At 48.1% G+C, this 20193-nt stretch overlaps 1 protein-coding gene across 1 annotated transcript in view; it reads right to left on the bottom strand.

Annotated features, from left to right (window-relative positions):
• Positions 1-20193, bottom strand: part of ABHD12 (abhydrolase domain containing 12, lysophospholipase) — a 71071-nt gene that overhangs the window by 11042 nt on the left and 39836 nt on the right. The window contains exons 2-4 of the mRNA XM_007451442.1: positions 10481-10605; positions 4044-4149; positions 1711-1830 (exon numbers count right to left, since the gene is read on the bottom strand). Coding sequence (XP_007451504.1) covers positions 1711-1830; positions 4044-4149; positions 10481-10605 — 351 coding nt within the window. The remainder of the gene's footprint in view (positions 1-1710; positions 1831-4043; positions 4150-10480; positions 10606-20193) is intronic.

Below are 20193 nucleotides of genomic sequence, written 5' to 3'. Positions count from 1 at the left end.
TCTTTCCCTTCTTTATGAGGAGCATTTGGCCAATTTCCGGGGTGTGTGTTCACGGAGCGAGTGTCCTCAGGGGAGGCGAGAACACGACGAAGGTGGAAAGCCAATATAACCCAGAAACAAACATTCAAAGGACTTAGCTTCAAGACCAGAAAGAAATACCGCAGTGTCTTCAGTTATCTTTGCAACCATTTGTCATGGCTCTTTTCTAAGTTTTCCCAATACCCTACCTTGAGCAAGAAGGGGGATTTAGAGCGTGATGGGGCTGGGGGCATCCTGGGGGTCCGAGTCTCAGGGAACCACGGCTGCTGCTGTCCTGCCCGGCCGGGTGGCCGCCAAGATCTGCAGTCTGAGTAGTCCTTGGGGATGGGGCAGGGGGTGGGCAGCAAACCTTCAAAGTCACAAGATTCCTTCCATCCTGAAGTTACAGACAGACTTTGTCTTCTTTACATGTGATTGGCACTGCTCACAAAGAACTCCAAACTTCCCTCATTTATAGAAAGAGGCTACAGGAGCTGTTTGTATTCACTTGCTCTTTGAAAAGCGGAAGAGAAACCCGCTGTCGCTTGTCCCAGACGAAGGGAAAGCAGACTGCCAAGTGCGTGCTGAGTCAGTAGCTCAGCGCTCCGCTCTCCCGGCTCAGAGTGTCCTTGTGGGCCCCACGTCCTGGACATCCTGCTACATCCTCTGTGTAGCCCCTCTGCCCAGACGCCCGCTGTGGCCTGCTTTGTTCTCCTCGCCGGTTCTGCCTGTGAAATGACTGACCCCAGCCCGGCCCCGCGGTGCCCGGCCTCCTGCTGCTTCTTGCTGGCTCTCTCTCACGAGACCCAAGGAACAAGGGCCCTCCCAGGGGTTTCAGGCAATGCATGTTCAGAAAAGGCCCCTCTTCCTCTCACCCCACCAGCTCTCCTGCAGACTCTTCTCAACAAGGCTGACCATGTGGGCTGGAAGGAGCCCTCCCCGCTTGTCTGAAACACACCCATTAAACCTACTCTTGAACAGCACCTGGGATAAACCTGGGCGAGGGCTTTATCTGCACAGACATAGGTGCTTCCTTGATGGCCCAGTGGGATGCGCTGGCACTGCCGGCTCAGGGCTGGAAGTACCCTGGCCTGAGAGCGTGGCATGGCGGCCCCCGAGGACAAGCTTGTCCCTGCATGCTCAGCTGGGTCTCTTCATGGGGCGCCCCCACCTTCAACGTCACCCTCGCCCCTCCCCAGGAAGCATGCCTCCCCCTCCAGCAGGGCACACCTGCCAGCGAGAAAGTGTCCTCAGACAGCAGGTGTTGGGTGAGCAGGGGCAACTTCCTGGGCACACGGTGGCTCTGCAGGGTCTCAACAAACCTCGGCTGAGGGACCATATGCCTCCTGCCCACTGAGGAGCCTTGTTCCCTAACCCAGGAAGAAGGACACCCCTCTGGCTGAGGCTCTGACAGACGCAGCAACCTCCACCCCACCCCAGGCACGAGCTTCGGACCAGGGGTTTCTGGACACAGCTGCCCACATCTGCTCAGCAGGTGGTTTCCAAGCAAGCAGGCGCGGTCCACCTTGCACACAGCCCTGCTCTGCTCTGGGCCTGTGGGAACACGACTTCATGCAAGCTTCTCCCAAACCCCAGACAAACCCTGCCTCTTCCTGTGTTCTCAGGACACCCATGTCCCAGGTGCACCCATGCTCTCACTGAGATGGGCCCCACGAAGGAGCCCTTCCTCACCTGGTGCCCGCGTTCCCGTGCAGGTACAGGATGATCGGATGGCTAGAAGCCAAGGCATCCTCATACCACATCTGGTCCTTCCCTTGGGCGTTCTTCCACCAGACAGCGGGGACAGTGTGCCTGGAAGCAGAAGCAGAGGGGAGCGGCAGGTGACGCGCCTGCAGACGGGATGCCCACGGCTCAAGTCACAACTGAGCGGACAGCAGGAGGCCAGGTGGGCTGACTCCAAGCTGTGAGGGTAGCTTCTGGCAGCTGAGGCAGGTCATTTCCTGACTTGCGGATGGGCCCTCTCGGGGCCCCAGAAGCTTGCACCGGCAGCAGGTACTAGGGGTGGGGCGACAGCCGCTCCTCCTGTATAAAGGGGAAGCTATGTGAGCTCAGACCCCTTGCAGCTGGGTTCCAGCACAGAACGGGCACTGAATGGACACTGAGCACCGCCACGTCCCCATGTCTTTAAGTACGTACTTAACTCACGACGCAAGACATATCGTGCTGTTGTATGTACTAATTCAGCAACGCGGGTCTACGGGCTGGACTGGAAGCCCGGCCATCCTTAAAGCACCATTTCTAACACAGAGCCTGTCCACAAGCCGCCTTGGCACAGATGCACCTCTGCAGGAGACGTCACAGGCCCACGTGGGCAGTCCTTCCACGCCTGGCCAGGCAGGTGGACACATGTCTATGTGGCCAAACCCTCCTTTAGAGAGGTGCTCTGGTTCATCTTAACTCAGGACACATCAAAGTCACTGTTCATCACTGGGGAGGGTCTGATTTAATACCTTTTTTCTGTAAAACTTATTCAAATTCATTCTTGGGAAGTTTTAAAAACATTACATGGCCAATTTCTTCTTTTCTAAGTGTTAGCATCTCGTTTCTAACGTAGTCTCTCTGACCCATTTCAGAGGATTGCATTTTGGGTGGTTCTGACCGCTGCAATTATCACTCTCCCACAATTACAAACCTATGAGACGGAAAGGTACATTTGGAAGGTGCTGGGAGCTGATACGCCTCCCGTAGCCAGCCTACCCAAACTCGGAGCTCCTGACGAAGGCCCAGGCAAGCTCTCCATCCCTGGGCTCCTCCCCCTGCCAGGCAGAGGGGAGCTGCCCTCCCACCACCACCCGCCTCCAGCTCCTCTGCAGCAGGAGGACCTGGCGAGGTGCCAGTGAGGGCAGGTGGTGAATGGAGCTGCTGTCACCCAAGGGCCCACACTGTGATCAAGACAGAGCAGGGTGCAGACCTGGGCGGGCAGTGGTGCCCACCAGCACACAGTGGCTGTCGCTTCCCAGAGACTCACGTGGTCATCACCAACACAACCTTCACAGGTAACTGTCCACAAATACCTGTCCTGTAACACGGCTGTTCTGCTCGAGGAAGAAGCCTGGCTGAGCCCACATCTTCAAAGCACAGACCCTCTTAACCATCAGGAGAGCTGCCAATTCCCCCAAACACCTCTGAGCAAAACATGTCAGGCTTCTGACTGAAAATGAAAATGCACAGTGGCCTGAATGCACACACTGGTTGTAAATGCTCTGTTAAAACAAACCAGAAATGACCAAAGACAGCCCCAGCTTCAGCCACTACGAACCAGAACCTCCCTCTCACTCTCTGGTCTTTACGCAGGACCCCCTGCCCTCCGCACAGCACAGGGAGGCGATTCAGAGCACTTCACTCAGAAGCTTCTCACGTCCACAGCAGTTCTACTGAGACAAAGGCAGCAATTCAGAGCTGCTTCTGAGAGAAAGAGAAGACGCCACAGGAAAGCCGGTCCGCTCTGGTTCCGTTGTTTGTAAACACCAACTAGTCCACAGAAAAAGCATTAAATCATATTCCAAAGAAATGCCAAGAAGTCACAGAGCTTAGGCCCAACCTAAATTTATGGCTAAAAAAGTAAACGCTAAGAAAAGAGCAAACGCCACCACTATCAAGAGCTGAGAGTGCTGTGTGTGAAAGAAATGCAGCTGCTTTCAACAACTGGGTGGGGCCCTTCTCTGCAAGACAGGTGTGGCTCAAGCCTGCGCTCACGATTCTGTGATATATTCTCTGTTTCTGGCGTTCTTCTCCCCTGGAAACGCGGCTTTCTGCAAAAACCAATCTGGTTTGAAAACCTCAGAACAGAGCTGGTGCTGCCATCTCGTGCCCCATTATTCAAGGAATTTAGCTGAGATCTTTCCTTTGGAAACAGCAGGTAAAAGATAAAAATGGACAAGCAAGAGTTTCAGAGACAGCTCCGCTATCAGGACAGCAGTTGGCCACACCTCACAGGCCTTCTGCCTCCTGGAGAGGCCGCAGAGCCGGTGCCCAGCCCTGCAGCCCTGAGGCTGCACACTCACCAGACTCCAAGGGTCACGTCTTCCTCTGGCTGGAGGTAGTAATTACAGGTGTGATTCAAACCTTGATCCTGCGGTTTTTTCAAATCAATGAAATAGGGAACACGCACTGTGGGGGACAAAGAGATGGAAACCAGGATTAGTGAGGGTGGACGGACACACATGTACACAGCAGAGGTGAAGCTCTCAAAAACTGCCAAGTACTTTCCCAACGCCATACTGCCTGGGGCATGGGGCCCTCCAGCCTCAGGCAGGGCTGGAGGTAGGTGTATCTACAGATCCTTCGGCAAGGATGAGGTCCAAGCAGAGACCCACTGAAGGCTGTTCAAGGTGTGAGAAGATGCGAAGGAGGGAAGGAAAGATCATTGGGAGACCTGAGGGTCGGCCTGGCCATGAGAGAGGCTGGAGACAAGGAGGCTACGACTGAAGGCTGGAGCCAGGGTGCTGGGGGAGGGACTGTGGGAAAGGCGACAGATGGACGTGTGTTCTGGACCTGGGGCCACGGGCTTGATGACCACCTGAATGTGGGTGCGGGCCAGGTAAGTGGGATTCTGAGGTTCCTAGTGCTGTCATTTAACAGAGAGTGAGGCCGAAGATGAGGAGTGGGTGCCAGAGGTGGAGGAATCCACAGAACCCACAAGCCACACAGAGTCGAGGGAAGGCATGGGAGCAAGACAGCAGCTACTCATTCAGCCCTGAATTTAACAGATGACCTGTCGACAGGGCAAAGGCTGATAAACTGCAGTGCAACCAACGATGGGAAGCCCTGGGCCTTCAGACAGAGGCAGCCAATATCGACAGACCTGGAGGAACCTCCGTGAATTACAGGCAGGTGAGAAGAGCAGGGAAGGAGGGTAAGATCACTGAGCTGCGGCTACGTAATCCCATGTCGTCACTGTACAAGCAAGCAACACCAACGCCAATGCCAATACCAACATAGTGTGGCTGGGAAAGAAATACAGAGACACACACCAGGCTGTGAACATGGGTTTAAAGTGTGTGTGGGGGTGGAGGCGAGTGTGTAATTCCCCCCTTGTATACCAGTGCACTTTTATTGCTTGAGATGAACACAATTTTTGAAGTTATATTTAGTTGAAAAATGAAAAACAAAAACAAAAAACCAAACCTTGAGATGGGATTTACTCACATTATAAAATGGCAATTCCCAGAGCGGGTGGGGACAAAGGGCAGTGTAGCCCTGACTTCTGGCCAGTCCCGACTTCAACAAGGAAGTCATGCAACTCTGGTTTTCTTTGGTGAAGAGAGTAGTTTCATTGTGTAACTCAAACAGCCTCTCGGCACCAGAGCCCTGCATGCCCACTTCACGCCCCAGGGCCTTTGCACCTGCTGCCCCCCCAATACTCTGCACCCACATACCTACATTCCAGCTCTTACTTCGTCAAATGTCCCCACGGCTCAGTAAACGTTCACTGAAGAAATGAAACAGCCAACTCACAAGGACATAGAGATACGCACATGCTCCTTCCCCCTGGGAATTCCCTGAGCATTTCAAACCACGGGGAAGACAAATCCTCCCACCAGGGCTGCTTTTGAACCTCCAGCTTCTTAATCCATCTCTTTTCCAAGCAGCAGGCTACATTTTAAAAACTTTCTCAAAAGAAAACCGGCACTCAAAGGAGGTGGCATCCTATTTACTGGTGCACCTTCCCGGTACTCTGAACACCGTCCCTGAAACAGGCTGGTATGACTGTGACCACAGCACTTGCTCAACCATGGGTCACACGTGATGATTCTGGGAGTTGCACCCAGGCAGCCCGACTCCATAGCCCACACTCTTGACTAATCGGATAGGAAGTGAGGAAGGTAAACTGGCTCTGATCCTGGTGGGCCCTGAATGTTCTCGAATTGGGTCCCCCCTAAAGATATATTGAAGCCCTAACCCCCAGCACATCAGAAGGTGACCTCATTTGGAAACAGGGTCTTTACAGAGATAATCAAGCTTAAGTAAGGTCATTTGGTGGACCTGATCTAATACGACTGGTGTCCTTATTAAAAGGGAATTTGGATACAGACAGACAAAAGGAAGCCAACGTGAAGTCACAGGAGAAGGCAGCCGTGTGACGGAGACAGGGGCAGCAGTGGTGCAGCTACAAGCCAAGGAACACCAGCCACCACCAGAGGCTGGGAAGAGGCAAGGAAAAGGGAGCCCAGGCCTGCCAACACAGGGATTTCGAAGCTCCAGAACTGGGAGAGAATACATTTCTGTGGTTTTAAGCCACCCCGTCTGTGGTGTCTGTTATGCTGTGGAGTCAGAGTTCACTCTGACAACATCCTCAGGGAGGGCTCCTGACCAGCAGGCCTAGAAAGGTCTCCCCTGGACGCGTCTCTTTCAGACGGAGGTGCCCGCTCCTGCCATCCCTGGTGACTGCTCCGTGCTGGGGAAGCCGAGGCTGCACAGTCAGGTGGCAGTTCATCATCTGACCACTGAGGGGAAACGACTTTGTCAGTAAAACTCTGAATATGTCCAACAAGTGCTGATTCAATCAACTCTGCTCCTGAGGCTGGAGTGCCCGTGCCAAAGGGAAGGTGGGCGCCATCGAGGGCTGAGGGCACTGCTGTCAGGCCTCACGGGCTCTCTCCCAGAAAAGGCGGACACGCGGCTTACGTGCTGCCCAAGAGCCCCGAGAGGGCCCCTACCAGTGAAAAGCATCTTCCGAAGATTAGCAGTTAATCTTAAAAGCTTCCAAGCCCGAGAAATCTAGAACCAAGAAACCCAACTCTGCTCTAGGACAGACTCATCCCACCAAGCCCGTCCTCCGGTTCACTTTCATTTCTGTTTTAGAAACTGTGGAAAAGGATGCAGTTAATGCACCAAGTGCAGCAGGTGCTGCCGGTGTGCCTCCCCTCCAGCTAGCGAGAGGTGCCTGGTCAGTCCCGGGGGGTGAGACAGCCCCAGAGGAACCACCTGGCCACTACTGGTAAAAGCAAGCAGAACTGCTGCAAGACAAAGGAACGGAGTCAAGGGATGCAGGGTCCCAGGCTGGCCTGAGGAGGGTCCAGGATCTGCCTGGACCAGAACACGGTTCACTCCTGCTGGCCTTCGTGTGGCCATAGCCCTTGGCCTGTGACTCTGGGATGCAGGCTGGAGCCCACCCTCCTGGCCCCTGCTTCCACCGCAGGGCTGAAGCAAGGAGAGAGCACCCAGCCCGCCAGCAGTCCCCTGAGGTGGCAGGGGCAGGAATCGGGAGCCGGGGACAGTGACCCACCTCCTCATCGCTATCAATTACAAGCTCCGTCTCACACAGAAGTTGAGTGCACAGCCCAGGGACCCAGCACACAGGCCCATGCAGCTGTCAGGACCAGGCCTCTGATTTCTCCTGCTTCCCCAGCTGTGTATCATCCACCCTCTGACCTTGCTGTCATTTATCAGCAACCACAGACATCATCGGGAGCGATTTAGAAAGGACCCTAGAGAGATGGTGCTCGGTAAACAGTGAGTAAACACATGAATGAACAGAAAACAACTGAGTCTGCCATCCTTTCCTCAGCCAATCTAGAAGATACTGGTGGGGTGAGAGGCCAGAACTCCTGGGCTGCAGAGAACACGTCTGACTGCCTGAGAACTTTGAACATCGGGGCTATGCCCCATCCCAGGCACTGAGTAAAGACCACCCTGATATACGGGAAGAGGTGGGGCACCAACCTCTTGGTTTTTAAAAACCCTCCGGGTTTTATCAAACTCCAGTTCCCCGAAGGGCTCTGGCCTTCCACAAGAAGAAAGGGATAAGGAAAGAAAGCTATCAGGGGTCACAGGGACTGCTAAGGGGAAGGAAAAAGAGGAGGCTGAAGGACTGCCATCCCATGGAAGCTGTAGTGGACAGGCTGGCCCTCTGCTTGAACAACAAATGAGCAATTCATATATTAACCCTAATCTCCAAAAAAGGCCCAAGGCAGTGTGCAGACAAGTGCAGTTTTACACCAGCCTCTGAACTGAAACATTCCTTCCCACCAGGAGATGGTTCTAAATTCCAGGGCAAAGACTGACAAGGGGCTGGTATCACCACAACATCGCTGGGTTGGGGGCGGGGGTACCGACTTTTGAATGTGAGTATCGAAAAGCACATATGTTTATGCTTACATGTACAGACACACACACAAAGACCAGCAGGAAATAATGTGACAGCAGTTTTCTCTGAACAAGTTTCATTTTCTTCTTCATGCCATTCAGAGTTTTTCAGTTAATCTTTTGTTTTTAGAAAGAGCATGTATTTTTTGTTTATGAAAATATATTTTAAGTAGAATAATGCCTTAAATCATAGATGCTATCCTTCATCTAATGCTTATTTATCTGAGTTATACATTTAGTTTCAGATAGAGCTGCTATAAACTTAAGACTATTTTAATCATGTTTTGGGGCCTAAAAGATTGTTACACTTCCTTCAATATCCAAATGAAAGTCCACAGCTCACAATTCACATCTTGAGGAGACAAGAACAAAGGTGTCCCCCGAACACGCAGGCCCTCCAGAAGCGTGAGATGAAACTGCCAAGTCACACTGCAAGACAGCCTGGAGATCCCCATCTCCTCCACAGGGGAGGGGCACAGACAACTATCCCACTTCCACACAGCAGGTATATGGAAACAAGGAGTTGGGGACGGGTGTCTCTCTGGGGGGTGCAGGGCAGCCCCACGGCCCAGCCTGGCCCTCCTCCTCTGTGCCATGGAGCCCAACCCAGAGAACCCAGGAACATCCTGCCATTTCATTAGGAAATCAACAGTGCAAAATTTGTGGGCTGCGTCTAAAGTTACCCCAATGACTGACCTAAAGAAAATCAACTCTATTCAAATATTTGCTGGGACCCCGCGGTGTGGCAGCCCAGAGGGCAGCAGGCCACCTGCTGCCAAGACACCTGCCCAAGGGGCCTGGAGTTGTCCGGAGGCCTGCCTTGTGGGAAAGCTGTGCAGGGCTGACTCTAAGGTCTGCTATCGGGAAATCTGCAGCCTGTGGCTTCATGTTTGCGTGTAACCCAAACTCTCTTCTGTGCTAGACTGACTGTGGACATTTAAGGGACATTACAGTCAGAAAAAAACAAAACTTTCTTGATTTTAATAGGTTGTGAGTTCCTTCTAAGTTTGTGCTTCTCATAAGCAGTGAAAACTCAGGGATGATAAATTCCTGGAAGTTTAGCCATGTTTATGTTAGAAAAATCAAATGCTTCTTAGTGTACCTACATGTGTTTTACACTTACTTTATGACACCCAAATAAAAAACGCGTTTTAGGTTTATGAAGTATTAAATATCCACCTCACTATTTCTGTTCCTCCTCCTCCTGCGCCTCTTTAGAGCAGACATTCCCTTTTAGCAGCGACATCCACTTTTCTGTGATCAAGTCTACTGCAGACTTAACACCCCAAACTCATGTGCCCCAATGCACACGGGCCTCTGCAGAGTCTGCAGCACTGGTGTTACTCCAGACGAGGGGCCACCCACCCCCTGCCTTGCTGCCCCAGGCCAGTCGCACAGGACACCTCAACACCTCTTGTCTGTCCTCTCCCCCCACCTCCTCTTCACCAGCTCCCCTGCTGCCTCCATAGCACCAGCCCAGCTTCCCAAGCCTCCAGCTCCGACACACACAAGTTCAAACCCACTCCTTGCAAACCAGCACAGCCAAGAGAGTGCAGAGCCTGCCTCACCTGCCCTGAGTGCTCCCCACACCCGACTGCAAGGCCATCTCTCATGAGGCACCTGTTGTGTGCCAAGCAGCATGTTCTATCCGCCGACCTCGAAGGCCCGCAGGCGCAGTCCCTTCCTGCCTGGCCTCATCTTGAAGGTGTGAAAGGATGCTCCCCCAAAGGATTATTCCTGGCAACCGTATACCTTCCACTTCATAAACCTGATACTTCTACCCTTTTTCCTCCCACTTGCCCAAAAGTAAACATATAGCATGAAAACAAACAAACAAACTTTAGAACACACCAGGTCCAAGTTAACTGAAGGAGACTATAACACCTCAAAAGCCAGCATATAATTCCACAGAAACCAAAGTATGTCAGGGTTTTTTAAGGGGGAAAAAAAAAGATTTTTTTTTAATTTAAAGAAAAAAGGCCTAATTATTTTTAAGGCACTATTTTCAGTGGTCACCTTTTCCAAGGATAGTTAACCTCCCAGACTGCACAAGGGACAGAGCATCCCCAACATGACAGCTTCAGAAGACTCTCCATGTTATCAACATTTCTACCCACCTCAGCTGAAGAAAGACCCCCCCACCATGCAGTAGTCACCTGTGCACACAAATGCCAACCCTGAAGAGTAATGCCCTCATTGCAAACATCTTTTAACTGGGAAGGGGCGAAGGGAACCTTCTGGACAATAAAAAGGCTCTATTTCCTAATCTCAGTAGTGAATAGATAAATACATAAATCACCATGAAAATGAACTCTTACTAAAATGAAAGGAAAAATGGACACACAGCACTTACCGAAATTCAAGAAAATCAGTTTGGCCTGTATCCCAGGACACAGTTTGATGAGAAATGGAATGGCCACGTACAACCCCACGACACAGAGGAGTATCTTCCTCAGTCGGAAGCACAGGCCCTTTCGCCTGAAAGAGAAAAGCAGAGAGCAGGTCAAAGGCAGGAGTGAGCCTGCTGTGGTTTAGTAACAGCATCACTGACCACGATCCACACCTATTGTTTCCAACAAGAGTATCACCAATGATAAGAGGAGCCTCCCACCTGCTTTTGCCTTTTAATTTGCACTTAGAACTCTACCAGAAGAGTAAAATTTGTTTCCTGAAAGCCAAAGAAACAGTCCTGCTGATTTCCTTTGTGTGCCCTGGGATCAGAACCCAGCACAGCCATCAGATCCTCAGAAAGTGCCCAACTTCATGTCAGACAGTAGCTGCAACTTCACCTCAGGAGAGGGGCTGCCTCTGAGCCTCTGATGCCCTCCTGCAAGCAAGCGTGGGCTACCCATCAGAGGAAGCATGTATGCGACAGAACCTGCCACATCAGGTCCCGGGAGGCAGCAGGGGCTGAGAACAAGGCTCTGGCCATCACTGCATGTTCTCATATTTCTGCCTGCATACCCTCCAGAGGCCCCTTTTCCGGGCACCTCGGGCCAGGTCATCACCCCATGTCTCAAGACTCTTCTAACCCACAACCAGCTCCAAGACTTCCTCATCCTGTTCCTGATCCCCTGTTAAAAAATGTCCCTAGTCCAGAGAGTCTCAAACTTCTTGGACTAAGGGCCTCTCTACAGCTGAAAAACTGAGGGCCCAAAAGAGCTTCTGTTCATGATTTGTGTTTATTACTCTTTGTTTTACGAGAAATTAAAGAAAAATTTAAAATATCTATTAAGTCATCTAATAACAATAGACAACCCATTACATGTTAATATAATTAACATCTGTTATAAAAAATGATATTTTCCAAAATGAAAAATTTTAGTGAGGAGATTTTTACAAATTTCTTTAAGTCAGAGAGCTTAACAGAAGACAGGTGGGTTCTCGTATCTGCTTCTACATTCAATCTGCTGCAATCCCACATGTCACGCAGCATCTGGAAAGCTCCCGAAACCCCATGAGAGGATGAAAGAGAAAAAGGCAAACAGCATCTCAGTGTTACCATGAAATCTCTCTGACCTCACGGACATGCTGAAGGGTTCTGGGGACCCCATGAGCCCCAAGCACACATGGAAACTGCTGCTTATCTCAGCATATCAAGTCTCAACCTCAATGGGTTTAGTTATTTATTTCTGGACTATTTCGAAAAAAAGTAAGGTGGTTTAAAAAAATATACCTTGAACTGCTGACACATGCAACAATACAGAAGGATCTAAATGCATGAGGCTAGGGGCTTCCCTGGTGGCACAGTGGTTTAGAATCCTCCTGCCAATGCAGGAGACACAGGTTCGAGCACTGGTCCGGGAAGATCTCACATGCCACAGAATAATTAAGCCCATGCACCACAACTACTGAGCCTGCGCTCTAGAGCCCACGTGCCACAACTACTGAAGCCCGCGCGCCTAGCCTGTGCTCCACAACAAGAGAAGCCACTGCAATGAGAAGCCCACGCGCCGCAACTAGAGAAAGCCCGCGTACAGCAACGAAGAGCAAATGCAGCCAAAAATAAATAAATAAATTTATAAAAATAAATAAATAAAAAAATTTTTTAAAGCATTAGGCTAAGTTAAATAAGACAGACACAAAAGACTACATACTGTATAATCCCATTTGTCTGAAATTCCAGAAAAAGCAAAACTACTGAGACAGAAAAGCAGAACAGTGACCTCAGAGGCTGGGAGTAGAGGGAAGAGATTGCAAGGGGCACGAGGCAACTTTTGCAGTGATAGAAATGTTCTTTATCTGGACTGTGGTTGTGGACACATGAATGTATATGTTGGTAAATTTTATCGCATGTAAATAATACTTCAAGAAAGCTGATGTAAATAATACCTCAGTAAAGCTGATGACAAATATGCATATCTGACGATGTAATCCTTTCACTCATTCACCTGGCTCATCCACCAGTTGTTACTGAGCACTGGGCACTCCTGGGGCAGTGGACAATAAGGGCAGCAGAGGATGCCATCTGCGTCTCTGCTGCGCTCTCAGCTCAGTGGGGCAGACAAAGGGCTGTGAGAGAGGCATCTGGTGCAGGGTGACGTGACCTAGTCTGGGCTTCCAGGGAAAGGGCCACTGGTGGAAACACTAAGTCAGGAATACAGGAGTTAACTAGATGATGCAGGAGAAGTTTAAAAGGGCATTAAAATTCCATGCACAATCTACCCATTCACTGAGGAAAGGCATATGATGTAGTGGTTAAGGTGCCGGCTCTGAAGTCAAATGATCTGGTCCAGCATCCAATCTACCACTTACTAGCTGTCATATCCCTCTTGAACAAAAAATATATATATATATAAATAGAAATGAAAAAAATGTATATATACCTGTAGCAATAAGGCTCTTCTACATTAAAATCATTTTCTTCCGGATTGAGTTATTATAATTATCATATACATTAATCAAAATGACAAATATGTTATATTTTTGGTAAATTATTATTAAGCATGAAAAGTAAACTTTTATTGAAAATACATCTTTAAATGAGATGGATTCCACTACTTTCCCAAATGCATGTCTCTATATATTACTTATTGATAGAAAAAAGTGGGGGGGGTTAGCATTAATTCTATTTCTGTTTTTGGGTTTTAAACATATAAGTATTGAGAACTTGTTCACAGCAGTAAAAGGGAGTGGAAGTTTACTAGTATCACCACTTCTTCAGGGTTACATGCTCAGAATCACACAGTAAAAAAACTCAAATAAGCCCTTTTTCATTTTTGTTGACAGCTAAGAATTTGACACCACCTGACTTGTAAAATTTTGATGCAGTCATTAGACATTCACTTAGTTTCTCAGCTTTTACCAAGAACTGAGCCCTCTTGCCTTGACCTTGACCTGCCTTTAGCAAGAATCCTGCTAAGTCACCCCCCACCTTGTTATCTGATCAAGTCCCTCATCCCCCCCACCTTTGATGTCTAAACCCTTGACCTGCCTTTAGCAAGAGTCCCTCCACCCTTGATATCTCCTCAGTAATTTTTCATCCCCTGATCCCCTAACTCTACTTTCTGTCTGGAAATTCCAAGCCGTCTCCTCAGAAGGCATCCCAGGGAGGGCTGTACGCGTGCCTGACCTTTCTACCGGCTCCTTCTGTCTACCCTGCCAGGCCTTTTCCTTCCCACCCCAGCCCCACCTCCCTACAGCCACTAGAGCTTTAGGCCCCTGCCTCCATGGGGGGCTGTTAAGGGACTCAGGGACTCCACACAGCCTCTACCTGAGGATGAAAAGGAAAAACGACATATTGGAAATAGGTCGGGTGTTTTACCCACGCAGCTGGGCTGTGGAAACACACAGACTGCTGCTTGGTATTCTCAAAAAGTCCCTCACCTGAAGTTTAGTCCATTGCCTCCACAGGGTTACATATCATGGGAAATGAAAATCTTAAAAGTCAAATATAGTAAAAAAGCATTAGTCCTCATCTTGAGCAGGTTACCTTAAATTGTTCCATTTCCCCAAAACTAAATTCAGATAAAAAGATAAAGCAGGGCAAAGACGAGAACCAACTCTTACATAAGCTGCTGAGTTTTGTGTGACTGTGATTATGCTGACTGGTGGCTCAGCTGTCAGGACAAGTGCAGTAAGATCTCTCTTTGTATCTGACTGTCTGTTTACATATGTATGGACATATGTGTGTGTATGTATGTACATATGTAAGCTACAGCTGACCCTTGAACAGCGAAGGGGTTAGGGGTGCCAACCCTCCATGCAATTGAAAATCTGAGTATAACTTAAAGTTGGCCCTCCATTTTTGCGGTTCTGCTTCTGTGGATTCAACCAACTGTGGATCATGTGGTACTGTGGTACGTCTTCGGTGAAAAAAAATCTGTTTATGAGCGGACCCGCCTGCATAGTTCAAACCCGTGTTGTTCAAGGGCCCACTGTATTTGTGATGTTTTCCTAGCCCTGGATGGTATTACCAAATTAATTTATAAAACCCCCTTAAGGAGCTCTGTTCCAATTGGCTTAAAGAGAAATAAGTGACAAAGTAAATATTCCTAAAACTCCCAGAAGTATAAGAACCCAAATATTTTTCAAGCTCATGTATAAATAAAACCAGTTTAGTGGTGTCAGTTTAATAAAAGCAGTTGTCCTCTTGAAACAGGAGGGAAGGGGGCAGGGCACAACCTTTAAAAGAATGACACAGACAAAGGACAAGACAAAAACTGGTTAGAACCAACTAGATCCAAGATGGTGGAAGATTCGACTTCCAGTAGACCTTGAGCCTCATTATATGCTCATTGGAATGCATTCGCTAAATGACATACCCACCAGTGCCATGACAGTTCTGAGGCCAACCAAAAAAGGTCAAAAGCAGGCGGTGGCCCAATTCCTAGAAATCCCCACCCCTTCCCCCGAAATAGTTGGAATAATCCTGCTCATTAGCCTATGAAATTTACCCAGCCCATAAAAACTAACCACACCATATTTTGGGAACTCTCACCTTCTGAGATGGTCCACACTCTGTGGAGTGTGTTTCTCTCTAAATAAATCCACTTCTACCTATCACTGGGTCTCTCACTCGACAAGACATAAAGAACCTGAGCTTCATTAAGTCCTGAGACCAAGTGTGTGACCTCAATTAAAAGACAGTGGGTTTTGACCAGGTTCAACTCCCAGCATGTGGGTTCAAGTCCCACCTGAAGTGCATGGTTTCACTCTGAGTTATCAGCATTAAGTATAATATGAGCATACATTATTTGACTAATAAACCCAGGTAGAATAACAACTTAATATAATCTACTAGATTATTAAGATTATAAAAATTATAAACTCAGCCTAAGAATAAAAGTACAAGTAGATATGCAGTAAAATTGCTTGAAATCCATTATTTCATGTATATCAAGTGCAGCAATAAAACAAAACCCATGTATTTAACTAAGGTTTTTATTCTGTGATTTTTTTTTGAAACTTGCCTAACATACGTGCTATAAAAATAATAAACAGGGAAATAACTTGATGATGGCTAGCTTACAGCATTCATGAAACAATCCCAGTATAACTGTTAAGAACCAGTGTATCGGACTTCCCTGGTGGCGCAGTGGTTAAGAATCCGCCTGCCAATGCAGGGGACGTGGGTTCAATCCCTGGTCCGGGAAGATCCCACATGCCGTGGACCAACTAAGCCTGTGGGCCACAACTACTAAGCCTGCGCTCTAGAGCCCGCAAGCCATAACTACTGAAGCCCGCGCACCTAGAGCCCATGCTCCACAGCAAGAGAAGCCATCGCAATGAGAAGCTCGTGCACCACAACAAAGAGTAGTCCCCGCTCGCTGCAACCAGAGAAAGCCCACGAACAACAACGAAGACCCAATGCGGCCAAAAATAAATAAATTATATTATTTATATATATATATATATATATATATATATATATAGTGTGTGTGTGTGTGTATATATATATATATATATATATATATATATATATATATATACATATACATATACATATATATAAAAGAACCAGTGTATCAGGCTGACGTGATATAAAAGTTTTATGAATGGATTTTTCAACAATAGCTGAAACCAAGCAGGATTCTGTGGGGCCCTCCTGGGCACAAAAGCCCTTCTGCACCCCCTGTTTCTAGGAGATAGGCTTCACTCAGCCTCCTTGACCTTCCCTAATTTCCGAAGGGCAGATTCAAACAGTTGCTAATTGGGAAAGGGAGGCAATGAGAAACAAGGGAAGGGCAGTCAAGAACAACAGTGCACCCTTGGGGCAGGGTCCTGGTTCCTCCTCAAGGGATATACAAAACAATATCTTGAAGTGTCTTCTGCAGGAACTAAGGCCCCCATCCAGGTGGAGGATGGTAATTTCAGGCTGAGCACAAGATTCCTGTAGCACCATCGTAATACCTCACCACCAACCAATCAGAAGAAAGTTACACACCCTGCAGCCCTCACCCCAAATTTTGCCTATAAAAACTTTTCCACCAAAGCCATCAGGGGTTTTTGAGCATGAGCCACCGGTTCTCCTTGCTTGGCCCTGCAATAAACCTTTCTCTGCTCCAAACTCTGATGTTCTGGTTTGTTTGGCCTCACTGTGCATTGGGCACACTAACTTTGGTAACAAACATTTATCTTTTTCCCCCTGCCTGATCCTTCCAGAATTCAGAGACTCTGACTGACTATTCTTATTTTCATGGCAATGTAGTTACTTGCATAACTTCAGCAAGAATCCGTCTTCCTTGTACAGAACCCAATTGGAAACACTGATTATATAACCAAGGCTTTGACTGGAATGGCATATTTAAAAATGATTCATAGAATTGTATACGACCAGACAGCTTTAAGGAGCTAAGGCTGACTTTATAGAACCAATGTTTAGAAACGCCTCTTAGAAAAATAGGCCTGGTACCTAATTTACATAGTTCCCAGCCTTACTTACAGGTCACTTCCTGGCAGGCCCCAAAACTGTAGAATATTTTAAGGACTTCAGAAAGATAGGAATTCATCCAAATCTATAGGTACTGCAGTTCTTGGTTTGGCTTCCTAGCTTCGAATGACTTTTAAAAGTCTGAGATTCCTTATAAAATGTTCCAGCAAAGCAAACTTTTGAGAGGCCTATGTGGTCAACTGGCATGCTTGCTGCACTTATGTAAATGATTAGGCCAAATCTTTTTTCTTTTTTTAATAAAGAAAAATAATCTTATTTTGAGTATCTCTGATCAAAGAAGGACACGACTGTGGAGAGAAATTTTATGTTTCAACAGAAAACTGTAACACACCCTTGTGGGTTATTCAGATTTCTAGTCCTGTTCATTATCTTTGAGGTTTTATTATCTATCTGTAAACTGGTCTAGATCCTGCCCTCTTGTGCATTTTATCAGTCTTCACCAAATTCTCAATTCTTTGGGTTTCCTTCAATGCCTGGTTACAACCCTCCAAGTTAACATTTCTAATTTTCTTCACACCCTCCTGACTCGAGGTGACCTGACTGCCCAGATCCTCAATGGGACTCCAGGCTGTCGTGCAGTTTCCCCTTCCCTGAGGATCTGAAAAGTCCTTCCGGATGAAGCTGGTCAACTTGATGTAAACCTTTTCGAGGCTTCACCACAGCAGATCACGTGTGGGATGCCATTACCAAAGACATTCAAACTGCAAACCAGGAAATCCATCTTACTGCCATCCTCCCTCCATAACCTAAAAATGCTTCAAACTCAATGTTTAAATATCTTCTCAACTGACTGCCCTCTGGACTCAGAAAATGGGTTTAGAATCTGCTCCAACCATTAATCTTTGTTTTTCTTTTTGTTTGCTTGTTCTAACCCAAGGTCTTCTTTCCTACTGCAGATTGCCTACTTCTCACCTTCTCAGCTGAGTCTTCTCTCTGCAGCAATCAACCAGCTCCTTGCTTGTGAAACTTCTTGGGAAGTTTCAACCGGGGGAATGTGGGGACTGACAACCCAAAAGAAACGTCAAAATTACTTCAAAATGAAAACATCTGATTTCTAATAGATACAGAAAGAAATCTCATTGGAAATTCCCTCCTCTGCCTAAGGCAGAGCTCTGAAGAGTAGCTGCCACAAACAGCCCTTGGGGAGGTCTCCAGTCAGGGAGGTGACTGACCTTGGGCACAGGACATCCAAAAACACTGTATCAACAAGCCTCAGTCCTGCCCCTCCCCTTTATGAAACTGGCAATATAAACCCTTTCCCTCTGGCTGTTTGGGTAGGTGCTCTCCTTACAGAGCACTCCCACATGTATAATAAACTTTTCTCCTGTTAATCTGTTTATTGTCAATTACTTCAGATCTAAATTTATGCTGGAAAAGTTTTTCTCTCAGCAGCATAATCATCAGGTCTGGCCATCTTTCTCCAACAGATGAAGTCCTTTCACCTTTGTCTCTGTGGTAGCTAAGTCAATGCCACGCCTACAGTTTGTGCTCAGTGAATGTTTGATCAAAGAATTACTGCCCCATGATCATTAATGCAGAAAATTATCAGAACCACCACCAATTTCTCTGGGCTCCAACTACACTTGAGTTCCACAGTTTTTTCCTATTTCATAGTTTGTGTCTCCAACCAAGCATCTACACTGAAAGTTACTCTGGTTGACAGTCACTTGGTTGTGTATTAGAATCTTTGGAGAAATTTACAAAATATCAATGCCTGGAACTTGCTTCAGAAATTCTAGTTTGGGGAATTCCCTGGCGGTCCACTGCAGGAGGCATGGGTTTGCTCCCTGGTCAGGAAACCAAGGTCCTGAATGCCGTGCAGCGTGGCCAAAAAAAGAAAAAGAAAAAATAATAATAAAACTAAAGAAAGAAAAAAAAGAAATTCTAGTTTTATTCGTCTGAAGTATGACTTGACCACACTTGAGGAGACCACAGCCGCCTGCCCATCCAGCAGCCCCTGAGCACCTCAGCACTTGCTGAGACAGGAAGGGGGCAGGGCATAACCTTTAAAAGAATGACAGCCACCAAGGACACAACATAAACTGGTTAGAACCAACCAGCTCCAAGATGGTGGACGAGTTGACTTCCACTAGACCTTGAGCCTCAGTATACGCTCACTGTAATACATCATGCTAAATAACACACCCACAGGCGCCATGACAGTTCCAAGGCCAACCGTAAAGGTCACAAAGTGGGCAGTGGCCCAATTCCTGGAAATTCCCATCCTTTCCCCAAAATACTTGGAATAATCCTCCCACTCATTAGTCTATGAAATTACCCACCCCTATAAACACTGACAACCCCGTACCCTGGTGCCTCTCACGTTCTGAGATGGCCTACACTCTGTCTATGGAGTGTGTATCTCCCTGAATAAACTTCCTTTTTTTAAAAATTAATTAATATATTTATTTTTGGCTACACTGGATCTTCGTTGCCGCGCACGGATTTTTCTCTAGTTGCGGCGGGCAGGGGCTACTCTTTGTTGCGGTACACAGGCTTCTCATTGCAGTGGCTTCTCTTGTTGCGGAGCACAGGCTCTAGGTGCACGGGCTTCAGTAGTTGTGGCATGTGGGCTCAGTAGTTGTGGCCTGTGGGCTCTAGAGTGCAGGCTCAGTAGTTGTGGCACACGGGCTTAGTTGCTCCGCGGCACGTGGGACCTTCCCGGACCAGGGCTCAAACCCGTGTCCCCTGCATTGGCAGGCAGATTCTTAACCACTGCGCCACCAGGGAAGTCCCCAAATAAACTTTCTTATTACTTTACTATGGCTCGCTCTTGAATTCTTTCCTGCGCAAAGCCAAGAACCCACACTCAGTGGCCGACCCCCGTCCCAGGAACTCACCTGAGACCTGGGACATGACCATCCTCTCTGGTCCCACTTTCTTTCCTGCGACACTGCCACTTACTTCACCTTCACGGCCTTTCCCTCTGTCCCTGCCGAGCCAGACTCAATGCCCATGATCATTAATGTGCCACCACCCGCATTTCAGAGTTTTGTATGGCATCTCCCTTCCCCTGGGGTTGGAACAGGCCAGTAAGGGTGCTGAACATGCCTGAATCCTTACTGAGAGTCTCTGTAAAAACCTAGGAGGGGGCTTCCCTGGTAGCGCAGTGGTTGAGAGTCCGCCTGCCGAGGCAGGGGACACCGGTTCATGCCCCGATCCGGGAAGATCCC

The sequence above is a fragment of the Lipotes vexillifer genome, unplaced genomic scaffold (genome assembly GCF_000442215.2).
Source record: "Lipotes vexillifer unplaced genomic scaffold, Lipotes_vexillifer_v1.1 scaffold670, whole genome shotgun sequence".
NCBI classification, from domain to species: Eukaryota; Metazoa; Chordata; class Mammalia; order Artiodactyla; family Lipotidae; genus Lipotes; species Lipotes vexillifer.
This window is presented reverse-complemented; position numbering and strand designations above follow the sequence as displayed.